We start from the raw sequence: 23,746 nt of genomic DNA, 5'->3' as shown, positions 1-23,746 counted from the left end.
TTCCAAGTTACTGAACATCTCTGGAGTCCAGTTAAATCCGTCTTTAAGAAATGGAAGGAATATGGAACATAAACAGATCTGACTAGAGCAGGACGTCCTCAAAGACTGAGTGACCGAGCAAGAAGGAGACTAGTGAAGGAGGCCACCAAGACTCCTATGACTCCTCTGAAGGAGGTACAAGAAGGAGACTAGTGAAGGAGGCCACCAAGACTCCTATGACTCCTCTGAAGGAGTTTCCAGCTTCAGCAGCTGAGATGTTGGAGACTGTTCCTACAACAACTGTTGTCTGTTCTTCACCATCAAAGCTTTATGGGAGACTAGAGTTCACCAGAAGACATGTGGAGACTCTGGAGTCACCTGGAAGAAGGTTCTTTGGTCTGAGGAGACCAGAATGGAACTTTTTTTTTTTTTTTAAACACTGCACATCATTAGAAACACACCACCCCCACCATGAAGCACGATGGTAGCAGCATCATGAGGTGAAGCACGGTGGTGGCAGCATCACGATGTGGGGATCTCCTCAGCAGCAGCCTTGCAGGCTTGTAAAGATAGAGGGTGAATGAATGCAGCAGAGTGTAGAGAAATCCTGGAGGACAACCTGATGCAGTCTGCAGGAGAACTGAGACTTGGAGAAGATTTGTTTTCCATCAAGACAATGAGCCGAAGCAAACAGCCAAAGCTCCACAGAAATGGTTTAAAGACAACAAGGTGAAGTTCTGGAGGCCCAGTCAGAGTCCAGGCCTCATTCCAGCTGAGAATTAGTGTCTGGACCTGAGAAGTTCTGTTCACTCATGATCCCTGACGAACCTGACAGAGTCTGAAACTGTCCAGATGTCCAAGCTGATGGAGACCAACAGGACCAATGATGGACCTGAAGGTTCATCTGCTGAATACTGACCGGAGGAGGAGAATGCATATGCACTCATTTATATTACATTTAATATTTTTATTTCATTGACATTACTTAGTAGAAATCTGACATGAAAAAGTTCTTTTTTTGTGAAATCTTGAAAAAAGCCATATTGAATTGACCATTATTGAAAAGCAATAAAAGCAGGAGGGGGTGGGTCTTGTTATTGGCACCGTGCTTTGTCATAATAATGTGTTTAAACTCTGACAGTGTGTCGTGTAAATGAGCTGTAATCTGTGTCTGCGCTCTCGAATCATGAGACGCTGTGATGTATGGATGCAGGCGATCGCTGGAAAAACAAAAAGGGCTGCAAACAGCACAATCCAACCGGACGTGTGTTTGGCTGCGTACTACATTTGACACTCTGGGGGTCTGTGGGGACGTACCACATGGTTTTCTGACATGCTGTAGTTTTATGGGATATTAGAACGCTCCCCGTGTTACTCTGCTGCTGTCGACATCCAGAAAGAAAATCTGATTCATGTCGTCCTTGAGTATCAGACGACTCCCGCTTCTTAAAAAACCTGATAATCGGGTCAGAACATCGTGTCCCCACAACACGAGGAACACAGCGACACACACACTCTTTGTGGGGACTCCAGGTGGTTTCCTGTGCAGAATTTTAAGGCGTCCTCAGACACACACACACTGGTACGTGGCTGTGTTTGTGCACATTAGCATGCACACAACGAGCTGCAGCGCCGAGCCAAGGGCACCTTAACCATCACTGTCCACACACAGTCCAGGTGTGTTGTTGCTCAAAGAGAAAAATCTGCAATGCAGCAAGAATCCCAAACTAAAAGCAGTCTTCAGAGTACTGCTGCTGCTCTCACAGTAGTACTGCTACTACAGTACTACGATGCTGCTGCTGCTGCTGGTTTACATAATAATGAGTATTACTGCAGCTGCTTCGGGAGATAACGGGACTCAGCCTGCAGCTCCAACAGTCGGGCTCTAATAGAAATCTGCACGCGCTCAGTTCGGGTCTGCTGCTTTCTGAGGCCTTTAACATGATGTTTGTGCTGCAGTGAAGCAGCTCTGCAGACACACAAAGACTCCACGCTGCAGTCTCTCTCCCTCTGTGTGTTCATACGCAGCTCATTCAGACCTGCAGCGTTTTCTGTTAATCCGTGTGTCGTCTCCATAAACTTCAGCAAAACAGTCGGAAAAGGTTGAAGCATTTCAATAAGCCCGAGTGGATGCAGACACCAGATCAGGACGAACTGATGTCGGATGTTTTTACGTGGCGACCAATCAGGACAGACACAGAAGAGAGGAATCATTCAGAAGCAGCAGCTTTACTGCAAAGAAAAAGAAAAAAAAATGTTTGGCACAAACGTCTGAGAGCTGTTCAGATAATCCTTCTCCCTTTGCGCCTCGTTTACAAATCTGGGGGAAAAGATCCAAACATTGTTTCTGTAGCATAACACACTTTAGGTTTACTGGGAACAAAATTAAAGAGATTAATTTAAATGTACTCGGTCCTGTGAGGACGCAGAGGATAAGTCTCCAACTGTCCTGGACGTACAGACGGAGCAGTCACGCTCTAGTTTTATTAAAAGTCTGTTCACAGACTCAGTGAGATGTTTTCTGCTGCAGGAACGTTTTAATGTCTATATTTGGGAATATTTTGAATGACGTCTAGTGCTATAGAGGCCTTTGGATCTGAGCAAGGGCTGAATAATGCCAAGGTTACATTTTGAATATTCTGAATGAATTCTGGTTTTACAGAAGTCTGTGCAGCAAACGACTGAATGAAGTCGAGGCTAAATTTGGGGACATTTTAAATAAAGTCTGGTTCAATAGATGAACATTAAGGAGCATGAATTTATGTTCTGAAAAGTGGGCCTTGACAGAATATAATTGAGACTTTCACCTGAATACAATCGAGTCTAAAAGTAGCTCAGTTTTGAATGACGTCTGGTGTGTGTGTGTGACATACAAGGGCTGAACAAAGCAGGTCTAAAATTAGTAATGTTTTGAATGAAGTCTGGTGCTGTCGATGCTTCGAAGCCAGACGAGATCGATAATGTCAAGGTTAAAATTAGGACTATTTTGAATGAAGACTGGTACTGTAGATGCATTTTCAGAGGGAGGAATTTGTTTTCTAAAATGAGCCCTGACAGGGAAAAAAAGAGAATTTCCCCTTAATACAATCTCATCTAAAATTAGCTAAATGTTGAATGAAGTCTGGTTTCTGTTGGATCCTATTTGACAGTTTCTGGTGCGACAGAAACGTTTCGCTGAATGTAGACAAACGTGGGCACATGTGGAACGAACTGGGTAAAACTGGAGGCACAGATTCGTCTGTCTCACTGCAGTCGGTTTCCTCCCCTCCTCCTCCTCCTCTTCTTCCTCCGTTGCCGTGGAGGATGCTGCGGTTGCCACGGTTACCAGCTTCCCCATTGTAAGCCTGGTTTATTCAGGAATGTGCTGAAAAATGACGCCGAAAAATGTGACCTGAACTCATCAGTTACGATCTAATTCCAACCTGGGCGATCGATAATCAATTGAACAGATCTTATTGTGAGTCGAGGCTGCCCTCACCCCACCACCCCTCCCCCCCTTTCCTCATCGTCTCACAGCGCCGACTCCATTTATAGACGATGATGTCAGCACTCTCCTGTTACACACCCCTCCCCCCCCGCCCTCCCCCTCACACCTCGAGTGTCTCACCCCTCCCTCCCCCACTCACCCCCTCCCCCCCTTGCAGAAACTCCCTCCTTCTGCAGACGTCTCGCTGCGTCTTTGTCTCGTCTGATTGGTCGACTGCAGGTGATGCTGCAGATCTCACCTGCGCCTCTGTGTGCTTCAGGCTCTTTATTTAACCCGTTCCGTCTGACACGTCCACATTTAGCCTGTTTGAGCCCACACGGATCCCCATTTAGACCACTTTAGTGGGCATATTTAACTCACATGGGCCCACTTTTAGCCCAAAGGTGTCAATGTTGGTCTTGATTTACACAACTGGGGTCTTTTTTTGGTCCATTTTGCACAAAAATAAACATGTTTAGTCCAATTGTAGCACATCTAGCGCATATAGACCCACACTGGCCTGCATGGGTCCATCTAGACAGTATGTGTTCATATTTAAACCACTTTTAGGTGTATAAAAACCTACATATACCCACAAAGAGTCCACTTTTAACCCCAACAGACTCCATATGGGTGTCGATTTAACCCCTCTAGGCCACATGTAGCACACATAGGTTCATATTTAAACCACTTTTAGGACAATTTAGCCCACATATACCCACACTTAACCCATATTTTGTCACTTTTAGACCAAAGGGTTTACCATTTAACCACAGGGGATCCAGGTTTGGCCTGCATTAGTCCATATTCAACCCCAACAGACTCCAAATGTGTCTTGATTTAGCCCAATTCGTCCACAATTAGTGCATCAAGCTGTTCTAAAGTCACGTTTTCTGCCTGGATCCAGATCCCACAGTGTCTCTGGGTCCTCATTTAGCCCATCTGGGTCCACGTTTAGCCCGTTTGGGTCGACATGTAGCACACATTGGTCCACTCTGAGCTCGTAGTGGAGGGATGACGGGAAACCACAAGGACAGAATGAAAGAAAAGGTTAACACACACACTCACAAATGCTGCATTAATATTCATCTCCAGCCGTTACTACAACGCTCATGAATTATTGGTCGCATGTAAAGGTCTACGGAGAGGAGGAGGAGGAGGAGGAGGAGCAGGAGGATGAAGCAGGAGGAAACAAAAGAAGGGAGCAGCGAGGAGGAAAAAGGCGAGCAGAAGCAGGAAACAGAGGAAACTGTTTCACCTCCTCCTCCCCCCTCGTCTCCTTCCTCCCTGTGAATGGAAGCCGCTGTCCTCCATCAGCATACCTGCTCGCTGTCACCATGGGAAACCACTGAGGCGTTGCCTAGCAACAGCAGCAGCAGCAGCATGATGTCTGCAGCAGCTGTTTGCGATCACTTCTGAGCGGCTAAATGACAGAGCAGCAGGCGATAGCGGCGGCCATTTTATCCCCACCCATCACACACAGACACACACAGACACACAAAGACACACACACGCACCGCCATGCTATGTCTCCTCAGAGGACGTTACACGGACTTACATTCATTAAGTGTGTAATTTTAATGATTTATGGGGACGTGCTCGAATGTGACTGTAAACACATTAATGTCCCGACAACATGACGAACTCACTCGCTGCGTGGTGTCCTCTGATTGACTCCAGAGGCAGCAGACCGTAGACACACTCAGTAAACACCAGACGGCCGACGCTAATGGGCTTTTCCTGCCGTCTGAGTGTGTGTGTCGGAGTTACTCATGTTGCGAGGACACACGTCTGTTTGCAGATCCACATTACGGAGACACAAAGCAAGTCCTCTGGAGATAAATCATTCAGTTGTAGTGTGAAGACGTAGTTTAACAGCGAGTTATTATTTGGGGTTTGTGTTCCTGTGTGGCGTCTTCATCTCGCGTTGTTCAGACTTTTATGGCTCCAACTTGCCCAACTGAACATTTTCGTTGGTCAGCGGTGCTCCAGGTATGTCTGAGTGGCCCTTCAATGTGGATAAAATCACCTGGTTTAAGGTTAATCTGACATTATAGCCCCTTTTTCTTTTCAAACAGACTCACATCTGTCTGAGCTGCTTTACCTGATGGAGACTGGACGCTTCTCTGTGCACAAACAACTAGCAGCTTCTACTGGTATCTGTGAGGTGTTTAGGGGACGTCTGTAAATTGTAGCGTCTGCTCTTTCTGTATTCAGGGACGAGCGGTATCTCCAACATGCTCCAAGCGTTTCAACGGCTGACAGAATTCTCCTGCAGTCTTCAGCCAATCACAGCCAGGAGGCAGCGAGGAAAGCCAATGAGGTGCTGAGGGAGATGGGACGTCTGAAGGCTGAGATGAAGATGCTGCTGACGGTAAGTAGACAATGAAAGTGCCACTAGTAGGTGTCTGTAGTGTTACAACTGATTGATGAAACGATTTTAAACAAAAAACAAACATAACATAAAAACTGACCTGCAAGACTCAACTCAGGGAACAAAAAGTCCCAGAGCCTCTACGTCTGTGCTGAGAGTTTGTTGATGTAAAATACGAAAAACTTCTGTCATCCAGCAGCCAGAAGACTCTCTGAAAACTCTGACACCTGCACCGGATCATCACCAGATCCAACAGAACCAGCATCTGACCCAGCTACACCAGTCCCAACAAAACCAATCCCATCAAAACCAGTCCCAAACTAAGAAACTCCAGCAAAACCAGTCCCAGCTATCCCAGTCCCTTCAAAATCGATCAAAACAAAACCAATCCCAACAACAATCCAAACAATCCCTTTCTCAGTCCCAACAAAACCAGTCCCAGTCCCATCTAAACCAGTCCCAACAAAGTAAATCCAAAGAAAACCAGTCTCAGTCCCAGCTATCCCAGTGCCATCAAAACTTGTCTCATCAAAACCAGTCCCAACAAACCAGTTCCCAAGACAACCCCTTCACTTATAAACCTTCCCATTTCCAACTAAACCAGTCTCAGGCCCAGAAATCCCAGTCACAGCAAAAACAGTCAGAACAAAACCAGTCTCACAATTCCCAAGGAAACCACGTCCTGTATGAACCTCCTGAGTTCCGTCAGTCTCACCAGCACATGTACCGACAAAACCAGTCCCAGTCCCATCCCCTGTTCCATCAAATTCAGCCACAGCAACATCAGACCCATCAAACCCAGTCCCAGCAGTTCCAGTCTGTACTGGTCCAGAGGAAGCCTGTGGTTCCGTCCACATTGGAGGAGGCTGGTCAGGTTCTCCGTCAGGTTCGCAGACAGAAGAAAGTTATGGAGGAGAACCTGGAAGCACTGCTGAGAGCCAAAACTGGAGAAGTCCTGCACTGCCAGCTGGAAGCACTGGCTGCTAACAGGTAGCTAGTGCAAATTGGTAGCTCACAGGTAGCTAACACTCACTTATAGCTGACAGGTAGCGAATATTTATTTATAGATGACAGGTAGCTGACACTTATTTATAGCTGATAGGTAGCTAACATTTATTTATAGCTAGCAGGTAGCAAAGCTAACTTATAGCACACAGGTAGCCAAAACTTACTTCATTAGTAGGTAGCTAGTACTTACTTGTAGCTGACAGGTAAGGTAACTGACATTTATTTACAGCTAGCAGGTAGCTGACACATATTTACAGCTGACAGGTAATGAACACTTTTTCATAGCTCACAGGTAGCTAATATTTATTTATCGCTGACAGGCAGCTAACATATATTTATAGCTTATCTCTCAGCTACCACTTATTTGTAGCTGACAGGTTGCTAACCCCTTTTCATAGCTTACAGGTAGCTAGCGAACACTTATTTACAGCTAACAGGTAGCTAAAACCTTGTTTCTGCTAGAAAGTAGCTAAAATGTATTGATTGCTAACAAGTAGCTAACACGTATGACAGCTAACAGGTAGCTAGCCTTCATTTATAGCTGACAGGTAGCTAGCATTTATTTATAGCTGACAGGTAGCTAACATTTATTACAGCTAACAGGTAGCTAACACTTATGACCGCTAACAGGTAGCTAACATTTGTTTATAGCTGACCGGTAGCCAACATGTAAATTTCTCTTGGAGATGAATAAAGTATCTATCTATCTATCTATCTATCATATATTTTTATTAGCATGCTGCTAACAGCCCGCTAACTAACATTGCGTTTCCTAACAAATAGCAGTTTGATTTATCTGCTAACGTACAAAAATCCTGTAGCATTTGAGCAGCAGCTGAACAGTGAATCAGTGATACAGCAGCTGGTTTCTGTTTGTCATTGTGTTGCGTTGACTGACAGCTGACCTCAGAGGTGAAGATGAACACAAACGTCACTTCCATCTGCAGTGTTTAAAATGTGTGTGTTTGTCTGCAGAGACTGGACTGAGGAGGTTCGGATCAAGAAGACGGTGGACGCCTGGATCAACACTTTAACCAGAGACATCCAGGTGAGCTGCTAGCAGCAACAGAATCAGAACCAGAATCAGCTTTTCTGGCCAGGTATGTGTACACAAGCAGGGAAAGTCACTCCATTGTTGTCTTTGCTTTAAAATGACTTGCAGAAAATAACACTCGTGCACTCTTTAACGAGGACAGTGGGTTAAACAAAGGAAGTGGTGAACTACTTTAGCACGTTTAAAAATCAACCCTATGGTTCAGTGAACTCAGCGACGTGGCGCTACTGCCACCATCTGTTCAGTCACTGATAAGACAACAGCTTTATAAAGCTCTCTGAGCACACCATAACAACGGCTTCTTCTTTACTACACAATTTATTATAGATTATTTTCGTGACCATCGATCAAATTATTGAGAGGAGAAAGTTCATCCTCAGAAAATGAATGATTTCAACACTGGAAATTCTGATCATATGTAATGATAATTTATCAAACAATGAAATGTGTTTTTATCATGACTGTCTGTCTGTTATCTACTATCTATCATTACATAGGCTCTAATGCATCCAATCTGGACAGTAACATTTCTGTGGATAATATCCTGCTCTCTCACAAAAACTAAAAACTTGATATGACAGCAAAATAAACTGATTCACTGTAGCTGTGATGTGAAGAGATGTTCACAGAGCTGTCAGATTCTGATCCGTTCTGTCTCCATGTCAGGATCATCTATAAATATCGGCAGTTAATTAAAGTCATTGATGATAAATACAGCAGCTCTCTCTCATATGGAACTTTCTTCTGTCTGATGATGCAGGTATTTAATTAACTCTGAGGAAAATCTAAACAGCTGCAGGCAACAAACTGAACTTTAGCTCTTCTGCAAAACTAAACACACATTCTGGGGCACAAACTCTGTCTTTTGTGCTCTTTGTGATGTTTATGAACAGTCATCAATGCTGCATTCACTTGCACTGGGACATGGTACTTGTATTTACTGAAACTTGGAGGTCAGAGTTTCCCTGAGATGACTGTTCAGCCCTACTTTCAAACTCTGTTCTTTTTTCTTCTCCTCCTCTGGGGGACCAGAGGGGGAGAAAAAGACTGAAACTCATGTTTTTCCTCGTCCTCCTCAGGCTGAGATGTCCTCAGAGGATGCCGCCCGATGCAGAGCCGCAGACGCTGCTGTGACATCACAGAGCTCCGCCCACCCAGGAAGGACGAAGCCACTGAGCGTGCCCAGAACAGCAGCGAGTAGGCCGGCAGCAGGGAGGGGAAGCAGAGGACGGACGTCTGGACACAGAACGGTCAGACTGGATTCTACTAACAACCACTGATGTGACTGACCTGATCAGTGGCACATCAGCAGCCAATCACTGTGGTTCTTACTCTGTGCAGCAGCAGCAGGGGGCGGAGCCTGACGCAACCCCAGGTAGACTGACGGACAGCGAGCAGGTGGACGGAGAGTCGTACCTGAACCGTCTGTACGGCAGAGCACCGTACGAAGGCCTGAGGCGAACCCTGAAGAAGAGTCCGTACCTTCGCCTCAACTCACCTGCCTCGCCGCTCGGCAAGAAGCCCCGCCCCCGACTGGTGGAGAGTGTCAGAGGTCAGGATATAAAAAACACGTTTAAATCTTTAAACGAGTGAAACATGATTATAAATGTTGCTGACTGGTCCTTGACTCTCAGGCGTGAAGCTGAAGTCCTGCAAGACTCAGACCAGTCTGGCCCCGCCCCTCAACATGGCTCCACCCCTCAACCTATCACCTGTGCGACATCACCATGTCTTCAGCTCCTCCCACCTGACCTCAGGTGACCCCGCTGACCTCCCTGTGACCCCTGCAGACAGTCAGCCTGTTGCCGTGGCGATCCCACTGGGTCAGTAAGCAAACAAATGCTTATTAATGTTTGTTTTTGTTTGTGCTGTTCTGTGAGAGGAAACAGAGTGAACTCCATTACCCAGAAATCCTCATGAAGCAAAAATATAGGCATTAAATAAAAGTCTGATTCAGAAATATTAAAGAGAAGTTTTACTATAAAAGTCAAACCATCATTTACAGATGTTTAGATTTAATACAATGTGTTTGTAAAAGTGTGTGTTGATGGAAATGTATGGATGTAAGGAGGAGCACAGGGACTCTATTGTTTGCTTAGTTTAGGGTTTTCTTCAATCTTCTCCCTCTACGTGTTAAAAACAGAAACATGCCGATCGTGCCTTTGTTCCAAATTAAATTAAAAATTAAAACAAAACAGAAGAAATGCTACCGCTGCTTCTCAGAGTCAAAAACAAAACTAAATAAATTAAAATAATGAACAACTGTTAGTTATAATTAATAAGATTGGTAGAAGTGGACATGAAAGTAAAAAGCAGAATTAGTCAAAAAATATAATCCGGATGTCGTTCACTCTGAGTTCCTCGTTTGTTTTGTCTTTAAAATTCTGCCCTCAGAATGTTTTTCTGATCCTCTCATACAGTAATAACTATAGTTTTATACTAAAGACATAAATGTTCTGCTTGTTATTCAGTTTGTTTTTGTCCTGTTAATATTATATAATATATGATTTTGAAAACAGCAATAAAAGGGCTGTGATCTGAGAAATATTCATCCAAGTACATAAAAAACAGTTAATTATGTTGATAAGTTAATAAATGTTGATGAAACATTTCAGAAATGTTCATTATCGCTGATACTCTTATCTTATTTCCAGACTTGTGTCGTCCTGGGTCGGCCTAAAGTATATTTGAGGCTTAAAAATAATATTTAATTGACTAAAATCCTTTAAAAAAATGTGTAATTATGAAATATGATAAATAACCGTTAAAGCAAAATAGTGACAAAAAGAATTAAATCAACATAAAAGAACAGAAAAAACATCGTAGTTAAACATTTTTTTACGGAGCTAGCTATTAAAACAAGGCTAATAATAGTAATCGTCTCTTCTCTCGCAGGTCGTCCGAGGATTGACTCCTCCAGACGTCCACCGACGGTGACATCACCGCCTGCCCCGCCCCCCAAGGCTGCTGTGGTCACCGCGGATGACGGCTCACCTGAACAGCAACAGGTGAGCTGAATCCTGATCCCGTTAGATAGAAGCTGTGTTGGCGTCCCCTACAGGCTGTCACGTCCACCACCTGAGCATCCTGATGCTGTGTTACCATAGTAACCATGTTTGACGGCGTAGCCATGGTAACTGTCATCCATCACAAAGCACCAAGAACCCCGATTTATCAAAGTGAAAGTCTGAGCGGTGAAGGCTGCTGATCCAAATTATTCCAACTTAGAAAATCCAGTTTGTTTCACAGAGAGCTTCAAGCATTTATTTATTTTTATGTCAGTTTAATTTTTCTGTTTGGAAATTCAACAATAAACTAACGTGAAACAGTTCAGCGCAATAAAACAAACAGAATCAGGAAAATACAGAAAACTAATGAAACCCAAAGATGAGAATAAAGGTTTTCTTCTGGCCTCATTCATTAGTTGTTTAATTAGATTTTTCTGCTTTTTGTATCCGTCAGTTAATTTTTGCCGTCAGTGAAACTCAAGGTTTTAGTGTAATTTTGAGATTCCAGCTTCTCTTACACGAATATTTTCAGTTTCTTTGATCTTCTCCGACAATAAACTGAATTTCTGTGAGTTCAGGACGTTTGAAAGCATCTCTGTGGGTTTTAGGACGCTGGAGGTTATTTAAAGATTTAAAAAGGCACCAGGAAGACACAGCGTTCATCTTGATTTTCAGTCAGAAACTCATCCTTTCGAGCTCTGACGGTGTTTTTGTGTCAACAGAAGCAGCAGCTGGATGCAGACGAAGCTCCGCCTCCTCCTCTTCCTCCGTCACACACCATCAACATCATTGAGAGGAAGAGCGACGAAGAAGAAGAAGAAGAAGAAGAAGAGGAGGAGAACGTCTTCCCTGGAACAGACTTCCTCTCTGTTGCTGATGTTGTTCAGGTAACTTCTTCTTGTTCTAAATGAGTGTGCAGCGCCTCCTGCTGGACACAAACAGAACAGCATGACTGACTTATTTCATCGATATTCTTGTGTGTTGAGTTCATATTTTATCACATTTTAATTATATTTTTGGACATTATCTTAATATTTCTAGACATTTTAATAATATTTTTGACATTTTATCCTTTTTTTTACATTTAATTCTTATTTTAGATTTTTACTTTTTAATTTTATCGCTTTTTTATTTATTTATTTTTTACTGCTTTTTTTGTCGTCTATTAAATTTTTTTTATCAGTTTTAGTAAAAATCAATTATTTAGTTTAGTTTAATGAAGATTTTTGATATTTTATTAGTATTTTGGGATCTTTTTATTAGTATTTTTTACGTTTTATAAATCTTTTTGAATGCTAAATTCATCTTGCTGATTAAAAGTGATCCGTTTCAGTCCAAATTCAGTTTTGTTTTGTCTCATTAAGAATTTATGAATCAGCTGGAACATCTGAAGTACCACCTGACAGACTGTAAACTAACAGACCTGTGACCCGTCAGCAGGAGCCGAGTGTGGAGGCTGAGGAGGAGGTTCTGTTGGATGGAGGTCCGTCTCCTCCTCCGGTCCTCTACCAGGGTCCGGCCTTCCCTCCCCAGGCTCGCTCCGCCCTCCCTGCCCAGGATCAGGTGTCCGTCCCGGGCATCGAGCAGCAGCGTGACGCCCTGGAGACCCGGCTGGTGGAATGGTGAGGAGCCAGAGAGGACTGGGAGACCTGGTGCTGCAGGTTCTGACAGAACGCTGAGGTTCTGTTCTGTTTTTGTGTTCAGGGTGGAACAGCAGCTGATGTCCAGGATCATCGCTGATATGTACCGCCCCCTGCCGCCTGACCCCGCCCACAACCAGCACACAGACCAATCCGAGCTCGAGGAGCGCAGCGTCACTTCTGACATCGGTGAGTGGACGGACTGACCTCCTTTCCTCCTCACATACCTCCTTCTCTCCTTCTTTACTTCCTTCTCTCGTTTTTACCTCCTCTGACAATTCTACAGTTTCATTTAGGAGACGCTTTATTGAAAGTGTCGTACGTCTGAGAGCAGATACAACACAAGACACTTCTTTACCTCCTTCTGTCCTTATACACCTCCTTCTTTCCTTCTTTACCTCCTTCTGTCCTTATACACCTCCTTCTTTACCTCCTTCTTTCCTTCTTTACCTCCTTCTGTCCTTATACACCTCCTTCTTTATCTCCTTCTTTCCTTCTTTACCTCCTTCTGAACCTCCTCCCGTCCNCTCCTTCTGAACCTCCTCCCGTCCACATATATCTCCTCCTTTCCTTCTGAACCTCCTTCTTTACCTCCTTCTTTACCTCCTTCTGAACCTCCTCCTGCACCTCCTCTCCTCCTCCTGACTCTGTTCTCTGTCCTCAGTGGAGGCAGCAGGAGGTGGAGGTCTGCAGCTGTTTGTCGACTCCAACACGCCGGTGGATTCAGAGTTAATCAGGCAGCTGGTTAACGAGGTTCTGACTGAGACTGTTGCACTGATGCTGGGTCAGAGAGACACGCTGGATACTGGACCAGAACCAGAACCAGGACCTGCAGCACCTCAGCAGGTACAGAATCTGTCATCAGAGACTCTCAGCTGTCGTTTTTCTCTGAATTCATCACTAGCTTCTGCTGTGTTCCAGGACAAACTGGTTCCACTGGTGCCCACACCAGTACCGACTCCACCGCCCAGTCCGACCAAGCCCAGCAGAGACACTGCACTTGTGACCACGCCCCCTCCGTCAGAACCAACCAGCCCGCTGAGCGAGGAGCCTCCTCAGCCAATCACAACACCGGGTTAGCAGTGTTAGCATTAGCATTAGCAACACACCAGAGTGATCAGCAGCATTAGCTGGAGAGGCTGCTACAGTCAGATTGTATCATAAAAATAGATAATATATAAAGTTATATAACCTGATCACAGGCGGATTATATATTAAGAATATATAATGTTCTAGGATTCATTTAAGTTTGATTTAACTCTGTTATGTAGTCAGATGTGGGGGCACCGGAATCTTTCTGCGTGGAGTTTGCATGTTCTCCCCGTGCAGCGTGGGTTCTCTCCGGGTTCTCCGGCTTCCTCCCACACAGTCCAAAAACATGTTGAGGTTAATTGGTGATTCTAAATTGTCCGTAGGTGTGAATGTGAGTGTGCTTGGTTGTCTGTCTCTAAGTGTAGCCCTGTGATGGGCTGGTGACCTGTCCAGGGTGTCCCCTGCCTTCGCCCTAAGTCAGCTGGGATAGGCTCCAGCCCCCCCGCGACCCTAGTGAGGATTAAGCGGTGTATAGAAATGGATGTAGTCAGATTCTAAATATATGGAGAGTAATAGAGCTAATTATATAATACACAACATCATGTAACAGATTACTCTGATAATAATCTGGCTACAGTCAGTTATGTAATCAGATTACAGCCTCATTGTAGTCAGATTACATTCTGACTGCATACTATATAAAATCATCTAAATTATTATCAAATAATCTGGTTACAGTGAGGTTTTGTAATCAGATTTCAGTTTGATTATTGTCAGATTATGTAATGGATATGAACTAATGTAATCTGATTACAGTCTGTTTCTCTCTGTGACCTCAGAGCCAGTGGCCACGCCCACTCCCAGCCCAGAGCCCGCCCCCTCTGCAGGAAGCCCACCTGCTGTTGAGGCCCCGCCCTCTCTCACCTGGGGAGACGCTGAGCTGCCATTGGACGAGGAGAGACCAGAGGAACACCTGGACACACACAAGCAGCAGCTGTACGAACGCACACACGTGTTCACTGAAACTTCAACATATTATCAGACATTAAGACTTTCTCCTCCTGCAGGCTGATGTCAGTTGCAGAGGAGGAGCCTCCCCTCTCCTCCCCTCTTGCTCCCCCTGCCTCCCTCACCCCTGCTGGCTCCCCGTCTCCCCCACCTGGACCCGCCTCCCCCTGCAGCTCCTCAGAGACCAGCAGCTCCAGCAGCTCCAGCAGCTCCAGCATCAGCACCAGCACAGTGACGGCAGGAACCGAGGCGGCGCTGAAGCACATCTCAGAGGGGGAGATGCTCATCAGCATCAACCAGCTGGCAGCCATGACGGGTACCTTCATCATCATCATCCTCATCCTCATCACTAACAAACAGGATACTTTAAACTGTCCAGCTGTGCAGTTCACCCGAGTCCAGTCAGAAAACTGCAGATTTTACTTTCACTTTTATCCCACCAAAGTCCAGTAAAACAAAAAACCTGCAGATTGTATTGACTTCATTTCTACCAGACCTCAGTCATGAACCTGCAGATTTTGCTTTGACTGTGTTTTCATCGGTCAGTGAATTTCAGACTATGCTCTGAGTTTGTTTCCCCAGAATCAAACCAGAAACCTGAAGGTTTTTCTGTCATTTCATTTCCACCAAACTTCATTAAAAAAAACGCAGATTTTAATGGCACTTTTTTCCCCACCAAACATTATTCAGAACACCGTAGATTTACTCTCCCTTCGTTTACACCAGACTCCAGTCAGATTTTCACAATTTTATGAGGTGCAAATATGGATGCTGCCTCCTGAGCTCCATAGCAGACCTCAGAATCTTTCTGTTTTCACAGAAACACTGAATGTAATTCTCCAGCTTTGTTCTCGCTGCTGTGAAACTGTGGATGTACATGTTGTGTTTCAGAGGAGGAGGCGGTCTGCAGCTTCTCCAGCTCTCTGCAGGAGATGCAGGACATGGTGAGGAAACGCTGCAACATCTGGTGGTCATTCTGTGTCTCTTTGTGGTTGTTGTGTCTCTTTGTGGTTGTTTTGTGTCTGTTTGTGTTTGTTTTGTGTCTCAGTAGTTTTATGTATGTAGTCATTTTGTTCGGTGTTCATTTGTGAGGCTGTCAGCTCTAATTAGGAGGAATAAATTCCTGCAGGTAACGTGTGACTCACCTGTTAACTCGGAACCATCCAGGTGACGTTTTTATGAAGCTGATGAACAAACTGAACCAAACGAATGTGCTCACTGTTGCTGTAAATACAGTAAAACAACGTTAAACCGACGTCTTCTGCTCCTCCTGCAGGACCTGGACCCCCCCAGTGAAGGTCAGCTCAGAGGTCACGACCTGCTGCTGGCTCTGCTCAACAAGATGGAGGAAGGAGTCACGTCCAGAGGAGAGCGGCCTCAGCCAGAGGTCACGTTACTGACAATAAGAATGAATATTAGAATCAATAAATCAGCTCCACGGTTAAATGCTACCGCGACATGAAGGATTTAAAACACACTTGTGACCTCTGACCTGTAGGGCTCCGACCAGGAGGAAGGGGAGGAGGAGGTGAGCGTCGGGGAGGTGAGAGACGAGCGGACTACAAAACCTCACAGGACTACAAGTCCCAGACGGCAGAGTCCAACGTCCTCCCCTGGACAGATCAGTCAGGCTGCAGGTATGTCGATGTCCCCGATGCTTTTATTTTGGTAACTCCATCGATATTTGCCAGCGTTCCGGGTCACATAAAAACAGCCGGACTTCTTAATAAAGACAGAATCCAGTTGTTTCATCCTGAAGCTTCTCTACTGAACCCTTCATGCTCAGAACACGTGTCTCTGATACAAACACGACAGAAGCAGACCTGTTTTGAAAAGCTGCTCACTGATCGCCTCAGATGATCTTTTTCTTTTCAACACTAGGTCTGTTTTTACTCTCAAAGTGTGAAAAACGAGCTCAGACAACCTTTAAATCTGTTGAAGAACCAGATCCACATCTGGTTCATGATACTTTAGTGGTTTTTTTACTTGAATAAAGACGTTTCCACCATAAACTGACGAAAAAAGGAGTAAATTGGAACTTTAGGATTTAAAATGAAATGATGCGCTCGACGCTCCATGTTGTCTGAGAACATTAAACATTATTTAGATTTTTTCTGACACTCAAACTTTTTAATGTGTCCCTCAACATTTCTAGTGAATGAAACGTACAGAAATCATTTCCTCTGATGCTTTTAAAAACTAGAGCTGCTGACCAGCTCCAGAGTTTGTCTTTCTTTTGTCATTTAAAGAGTAAAAAAACATCAAACTTGCATCAAAAACTTTATTAATTTCACAACAATCCAACAGAACGACTTCAGATAATTAACAATCCTCGTTATTATTACTCATTATTCTGAAGAATGGTTGTCTTTTCTCCACTCTGACGTTTCCTTCAGATGTCGGTTTTGAAGCGACCAATCGGGGCTCGGTTGCCGTGGGCGACCAGGCAGCGGAGCCAATGGGAACGCTGACATCGGAGCTGTCGCTGTCTCACCTGGACGACTCAGACGCAGCGGCGCAGGTGAAGGAAAGAGTCACGGTTTTAGGTTTTAGACGTCGTTAACATGAGTCAGTAAAATAAACAAACTCCTTCTGATTGTTTGTTTGTTTGTTTGTTTACAGGTGGTCAGGCAGCTCGACACACCGACAGGTAGGAAACTGAGACAAGACTTGGATTGAGTTTCTGTCTTTGTGCTGCAGGTCAGAGGTTCATAAAAGACTTGAACCAACACAAGAAACAACAAATAAACTGAATTAACACCATTTAGAACCACAAGAATAAAATATATATTATTAAACGACAAAATAAATAATAATAATAATAATACAATAAAATAAACAGTTTAAAGCACAAACAGCAACATGAAACCCACTGAAACCAAGAAAACAACAAACATAAAACTAAAAACACCTTTAAGTCATAAATTAACAAACATAAACAAATAACATCATGTTTTACAGATTCCTCCATTTGTACAAATTCAAGATATTAAAAGTTGTTTTATGTAGAAACACAAACGTACTTCTTTCATTGATTTTATAGTTTTTATGTTAAATTTCCGTTTGCTGCTTTTCCTTGTTGTTGTTGTCGCCGACTTTTAAATCTAGTTTTTATTGTTTTACTGTATTTTAAGTCTTTGTTTTTGAATCTAGTTTAAACATTCAGTCAAAGTTAATGAAGTAATAATTAATAATAGTTTATAAAAACAAGAAAGGGAAAAAAAGGAACAATAATAATAATATAAATATGAGTTATTGATTACATCACAGACTTCACAGTGAATAAACTCCTTTAACGCTGATTTTACTGCTTTTTACATAAACGTTCTGTTTCTAGCAGCTTCGTCTGAACAATGAGACGAAAAATCAAATAAAATTAACGTAAAGGTGGATTAAAAGAATTAAAAGACAAAACGAGACATTAAAATAACAGAATATACATTAAATTAGATTAAATTAGATTAAACTAGGACGCATAAAAACACCAAAGCATTTTAAAAAGTGCTGTAAAACCATCAACTGAACAGAAACCTGTAGAACCAGTGGAACCAGTAGAACCAGTGGAACCAGTAGAACCAGTGGAACCAGTGAGGATGTGGAGCATGTGAGCAGCAGGTGGCGCTGTGTCTCCACTTTCCTGTGGCAGTAGAAGCAGCCGGTTTTGTTTTCTTCTCTGATTCGTTTTGCTGTTCAGCTCTGGAACAAACAAACTGCTGATTAAAGACGAGCTTCAGGTTTAAAGTGGATCGATGAGAAAAACATGATGAAGACGCTGCAGCTGGTCACGTCCTTATATGGACGTGTGTGTGTCTGAGTGTGTGTGTGTGTGTGTGTGTGTGTGTGTGTGTGTGTGTGTGTGAGAGATTCATGTTTCTGTTGTTTAGCAGCAACTAGTCAATAAATGATGTTTTCAGAGTTCATTAAAACATGTTGAAGCTAAAAACACAACAAGCTCTGATTTATTCTATTCTGTTATATATGATTCTATTATATATTATGTTAAATTCTATATTATTCTATTATATGTTATTATATTATGTTATGTTACAGTATTATCGTCTCTATTGATCACTGATTCTGAGCTGATCAATATTATGGAGAATCAGTGATTAGATTTCATGTCTCCTGGAAGCAGATCAGAGCTGTTTATTGATGTTTTCTGTCTTTATGCGGCTGTTTAGTGTCTCTTTGTTGTCGTTCTGTGTCTCTGCGGTGGTCTGACGTCTTGTTGTGGTTGTTTTGCTTATCTTTGTGATAATTTTGTGTCGTTGTTACATCTTCTTGTGGTTGTCTTGTGTCTGTTTTTAGTTGTTTTGTGTCTACTTGTGGTGGTTTGTTGTTTTTTTGTGTTTGTTTTGTGTATTTTTGTGATCATTTAGCTTTGTTTTGTAGTTCTTTTACATCTTTTTGTGGTCATTTTGTGGCTTTGTGGTTGTTTTGTGTTTTTCGTGTCTCCGTGTGGTTGTTTGACCTTCTTTTGTGCTTGTTTCGTGTGTTTTTGTGGTTGTTTTTTGTATTTTTGTGATAATTTTGCCATCATTTGTAGTTGTCTTACGTCTCTTTTCAGTTAATTTTGTGTCCCTTTGTAGCTGTTGTGTGTCTTTGTGGTTGTCTTGTGTTTTTCATGTCCATATGTGTTTGTTATATTTCTCTTGGTGGTTGTTTCATGTATTTTGTGGTCATTTTGCGTCGTTTCGTAGTTGTTCTACATCTTTTTGTGGTTGTTTTGTGTCTCTTTGTGTATTTGATGATTCATTCCTACTAAAGAGCAGATGCTTCCAAACAGCTCGCTGACTTTCTCTCGAACTCGTTTCCTCAATGTGGTATCTGAGCGTCGGGCTGCAGATCCTGGTTCTGTGGATCCAAACAGGATTGAGCAGCGCCGCAGTGTTTGTACGAGCGTCAGGATGTGGATCTTTACTGAAACAACACAGATGGTGTGTGTTAGTGTGTGTGTGTGTGTTGTGTTGCTGTGGGTCAGGCTCGCTGTGAGTCTGGTGGAGACTCAGACACAGAATCTGCACAAGAACCTTCCTGACGGCACAGAAACACATTTAGAGAAGCATGAAAGAAGTCCAGCAGGTTCTGTCAGCAGGAAGCCTTTTGGGTTTATTTGTGGTTGTTTTCTGCCTCTTTGTGGTGATTTTGTGTCTTTTTTGGGAGCTTTTGTGTCTCTCTATTGGGTATTTTGTCTCTCTTTGTGTTCATTTTGTGTGTTTTTCTGGTCACTTTGTGTTTCTTTGTAGTGATTTTGTTCCTTTTTGAAGGTTTTGTGTGTTGTTATGAAATGAAATGAAAAATACTTTATTTATCCCAGAAGGGAAATTCAATATTGGCCATTTTGTGTCTTTTTGAGTTCACTTTGTGTTTATTTGTGGACATTTTGCATGTCTTTGTGATTGTTTCGTGTTTCTCTGTAGTGGTTTTGTGTCTCTTTCTGGTTAGTTTGTGTTTATTTGTGACAATTTTTAATCTCTTTGTGGTTGTTGTCTGTTTCTTCGTAGTGATTTTGCGTCTTTTTTTGTTTGTGTGTCTTTATTGGCTATGTTGTGTCTCTTTCTGGTTATTTCGTGTCTCTTTGTGGTCGTTTTGTGTTTCTTTGTGGTGATCTTTTGTGTCTTTTAGCAGAACTCTACCTGCAGATTCCAAACTAACTCGTCTTTATATGAATTAAAACCCTGCAACAGGTTTAAAAGACGTTTATCAGCCAGAAACTGTAAAAACACACAAAGAATCCTCAGAGTTCTGGACTGTCTGACGGTCCCTGAACCCAGCGTGTGGATCAGAGACACTGAGCTTCAGTCTGAAGCCGTTCAGGAAACGAGTTCTGCTGAAAGGACTCAGTGTCGGACCTGAAACAGTGAATTCAGTGTGAAGCTGAAACAGTCGTCCTCACACACACACAAGCCCACCGCTCTGATGCTGCCGGAGTCGCCACGGCAACAAACCGACAACACGTGCCTCCGTTAGTGGTCGTCACGGTTACCGAGCTGCTCTAATTAAAGAGACGAAACTGACGGGCCTTCAGCTCCACACACACATGCTGAGCTTCCATCAGTTGTGAGGACCGAACACCAGCAACACATAGAGACACACACACACACACACACATACTCAGGGTCATATGTAAACTCGCGCTCTGATTGGCCGGCAAGGCGTCGTAGTAAACATATCAGCACAGACGCCGGGTCGCCGACGGTGACATCCAGCATGTTTCTATGACAACGAGATTCACTTAAAGATTTTCTGCTCTTTTTTTTTTAACCCTCTGAACTCCAGCAGCAGCTTCTGGCTGGTTCTGTCTCCACCGAGGTTCATGTTTCACTGAAGTCCTGCAGCTCTGAGGAACCAGAACATGAAAGAGGAGAACTCAGAGACGTCTTCTGTCAGCAGGACTCAGTCAGAACCATGGACACCAGAGAACAGTGGAATTTCTTTGATTATTTAATTTTAAATTAAACGTCCAAAATGACATACAAACTGTTGGAAATGATCATTTGTCCAACTAACTCAAAATTTGATCAAAACCTGTTAAAATTTGTTCAAAATTACCAAAAACGTGTCAACATCAATGTCACAAAATCCATTTAAAATTTGTCCTCAAAAGCTCAAGCTGGTCAAATGGGTCCAAAGTGACTAAAACTCTGTCAACAGTGACTCAAATTTTCCAAAATGTCTGAAAATGTGTCCTGAAATGACTCAAACATTTCCAGTAATGACTCTACATCTGTCCAAAACTTACACACACACTGTTGGAAATCAGAATTTGTCCAACAAACTCAAAACTTGAACAAAACCTGTTAAAATTTGATCAAAATGACACAAATGCATCTAAAATGACTCAACATTCGTCCGCAAAAGCTCAAACTGGTCAAATGGGTCCAAAGTGACTAAAACTCTGTCAACAGGGACTCAAATGTTTCCAGCAATCTCTTGAAATCTGTCCTAAATGACTCAAAGTTTTCTAATTTGTCCTAAAATGACAAAAAAACATTCCCAAGATTAAACAAGAATCACTGAAAATGACTCAAGATTCTTCCAAATGAACTAAAACTTGGTCTTCTGCCCAATATGACACAATCAGGATCCCATAAAACTAAAACTAAAAAGATGTTCCACCATCATCTGTAGAAAGATGTTCCTCCATGCTGGATGTATCTCCGCCAACTGGCTCCTCTGTTCTCTGGTTCTGCTGCGTTTATTTATTGATATTATTTTGTTTTCTTCTAAAATCGTCCAAAATACCTCAAAAACTGGTTCAAACTAAAACTTTATTGATTCCTCACTGAATCTCCAAACGACTATTTTTAAGACACATTTTGTAGATTTTTTTAAAAAAGCTAAGATGTCTTTTAAACCTGGCGGCGGTTTTGTGGTTCAGAAAGTCCAAACCATCAGTCAGAACTTGATCTTTATCTGTGATGGCGGCTTCAGTGAAGCTCATTCTGTGTTTGTGCAGCTGGACGGGACGAAGACGACGGAACCAGGAGGACGAAGGAGGTCCGGCTACCGTCAGTCAGACCCGAGGACACGATGGACGAGTCAATGAGCGCGGCAGCAGAGTCCGACTCGTCCAGCGATGTTTTCTAGAAGCGAGTCGAATGTGACGCTTTAATAAACAATTCATGAGAAGGTAACAGACTGTTGATGTGGACCTCAGCTGGTCCAAACCAGAAGAACTTTTTTATTGACATTTACAGAGTTTGATCAGCTTTTCATTATCAATAGAAAAATAAAGTGGATTTAATGTTTTTAAAGGACACTGTCTGGGTCTCTGTAATGTGGTTTTGTGGGTTTCAGTGTCTCTCTGTTGTCGTGTTTTGTCTCTTTGTGGCTGTTTTGTGTGTCTTTAGTCATTTTTCTGTCTTTGTGGGTTTAAATGTCCCTCTGTGGTGGTTTTGTGTGTTTTGTGGTGCTGATACAAATCACTGATCCTTTACTGTGGTACTAATTCTAATGGGAGTTTTTCAGACCTTCACATTATTGGTGTGGTATTTTTTTTTTCATGAAGTCTACAATCAGATGTGTAGAGCAGATGATCCACCGCTGATCGAAGGTCAGGCACCAAATTTGTTTAATTTTTAATTTGTCAGAAGATTCAATAAATTCTCCAGTTTTAAAAAAAATAACAATTTTCTGGCCGTTACGTCGTGGTTCAAGATTAAAGCCAACTAGAACTGAACAGAACCCGCGAGCCCAAACCTGGAGAACATTTACCATCATGCAGCAAACATACACACACACACATACACAACCAGATAGAAAGGCTGATATCAGCACACACACTGAAAACACACTGAGGTGGAGATAAGACGAGGATTATAGACGCAGCGAGACGGAAACTCAACACAACACACATGTTCACACACACACACACACACACACACACACACACATGTTCACACACACACACACATGTTCACACACACTTCAGGGTCGTGAGGTCACAAAAACTCCTGATGTGAACAAACTGAAGAGAAAAATGTGAACGAAGCTGCTTTTTTAAAACAGCAAGAGTTCAGATAAAAACATAAATAAACACAGAAACATGAAATATATGAACACAAATAACCACGAAACATAAATTAACAAATGTTTAATGTAAACATAGTTAACGCACAGAAACACAAACTCATAAAGAACAAATATATTAAAAACACGTAGAAATATAAATAAACACATTGATACATATAAACACAAAGATACACAAACAAACATATTTAAATATAAAAAGCAATAAACATAGAAACAAGTATTAACACGTGTAGAAATATGTGCAAACAAAAACACACAAATAAACAAGCTTCTGTTTCTACCTGTATAAACAATAAACACAAATAAAAACACATTCATATCCACAGAAACAAACAAACACACAAATAAGGTGGAGAGAAAAGAACCTGATTCAGATCTGGCAGCTTAAATCTAATGTGTGTGTGTGTGTGTGTGTGTGTGTGTGTCTGTCAGGTATTGATCGGACTGATCGATCGTCTCGTGTTTCTGACTGATGATGGATTTTCTCAGACGGAGGATTAAACTCTGGAGCTTTGATGAAGCTGAACTCAGACCTGAAGACGAAAACATCAGAGGCACGAACGTTAGACACACGTTAGACACATGCTAGAAACACATTAGAAACACGTTAGACACGTTAGAAGCACATTAGACAAACATTAG

The 23,746-nt window shown here is 42.7% G+C and overlaps 2 protein-coding genes across 3 annotated transcripts in view; both read left to right on the top strand.

Moving 5' to 3' along the window:
- kiaa0586 (KIAA0586 ortholog) overlaps positions 1 to 14,633 on the top strand; it is a 34,840-nt gene extending 20,207 nt beyond the window's left edge. Inside the window, exons 8-20 of the mRNA XM_008277133.1 lie at positions 5,663 to 5,819; positions 6,016 to 6,809; positions 7,803 to 7,875; positions 8,961 to 9,131; positions 9,223 to 9,433; positions 9,516 to 9,704; positions 10,777 to 10,889; positions 11,612 to 11,776; positions 12,330 to 12,511; positions 12,594 to 12,718; positions 13,194 to 13,375; positions 13,451 to 13,604; positions 14,401 to 14,633. Coding sequence (XP_008275355.1) covers positions 5,663 to 5,819; positions 6,016 to 6,809; positions 7,803 to 7,875; positions 8,961 to 9,131; positions 9,223 to 9,433; positions 9,516 to 9,704; positions 10,777 to 10,889; positions 11,612 to 11,776; positions 12,330 to 12,511; positions 12,594 to 12,718; positions 13,194 to 13,375; positions 13,451 to 13,604; positions 14,401 to 14,633 — 2,749 coding nt within the window. The remainder of the gene's footprint in view (positions 1 to 5,662; positions 5,820 to 6,015; positions 6,810 to 7,802; positions 7,876 to 8,960; positions 9,132 to 9,222; positions 9,434 to 9,515; positions 9,705 to 10,776; positions 10,890 to 11,611; positions 11,777 to 12,329; positions 12,512 to 12,593; positions 12,719 to 13,193; positions 13,376 to 13,450; positions 13,605 to 14,400) is intronic.
- Positions 14,634 to 14,869: 236 nt separating this feature from the next.
- LOC103353911 (protein TALPID3-like) lies at positions 14,870 to 23,684 on the top strand. 2 transcript variants are annotated; one of them, XM_008277100.1, is made up of 8 exons: positions 14,870 to 14,885; positions 15,461 to 15,513; positions 15,846 to 15,956; positions 16,068 to 16,206; positions 16,966 to 17,090; positions 17,192 to 17,219; positions 22,029 to 22,202; positions 23,537 to 23,684. In XM_008277100.1, exons 1-7 carry the CDS (start codon positions 14,879 to 14,881, stop codon positions 22,157 to 22,159), a joined length of 594 nt encoding a protein of 197 aa, XP_008275322.1. In that variant the 5' UTR covers positions 14,870 to 14,878; the 3' UTR covers positions 22,160 to 22,202; positions 23,537 to 23,684. The 2 variants fall into 2 exon arrangements, with proteins under 2 accessions (XP_008275322.1, XP_008275321.1); XM_008277099.1 differs by lacking the exon at positions 23,537 to 23,684 and having other exon boundaries at positions 22,029 to 22,329.
- Positions 23,685 to 23,746: the final 62 nt, after the last annotated feature.

This window comes from Stegastes partitus, unplaced genomic scaffold (assembly GCF_000690725.1).
Source record: "Stegastes partitus isolate 25-593 unplaced genomic scaffold, Stegastes_partitus-1.0.2 Scaffold89, whole genome shotgun sequence".
NCBI classification, from domain to species: domain Eukaryota; kingdom Metazoa; phylum Chordata; class Actinopteri; family Pomacentridae; genus Stegastes; species Stegastes partitus.
This window is presented reverse-complemented; position numbering and strand designations above follow the sequence as displayed.

Coding starts and splice junctions, on each gene's coding strand:
- LOC103353911 (XM_008277100.1), top strand. Junction 15,957..16,067: donor GAGAGCGGCCTCAGCCAGAG/GTCACGTTACTG, acceptor TCTGACCTGTAG/GGCTCCGACCAGGAGGAAGG. Junction 17,220..22,028: donor GCAGCTCGACACACCGACAG/GTAGGAAACTGA, acceptor GTGTTTGTGCAG/CTGGACGGGACGAAGACGAC.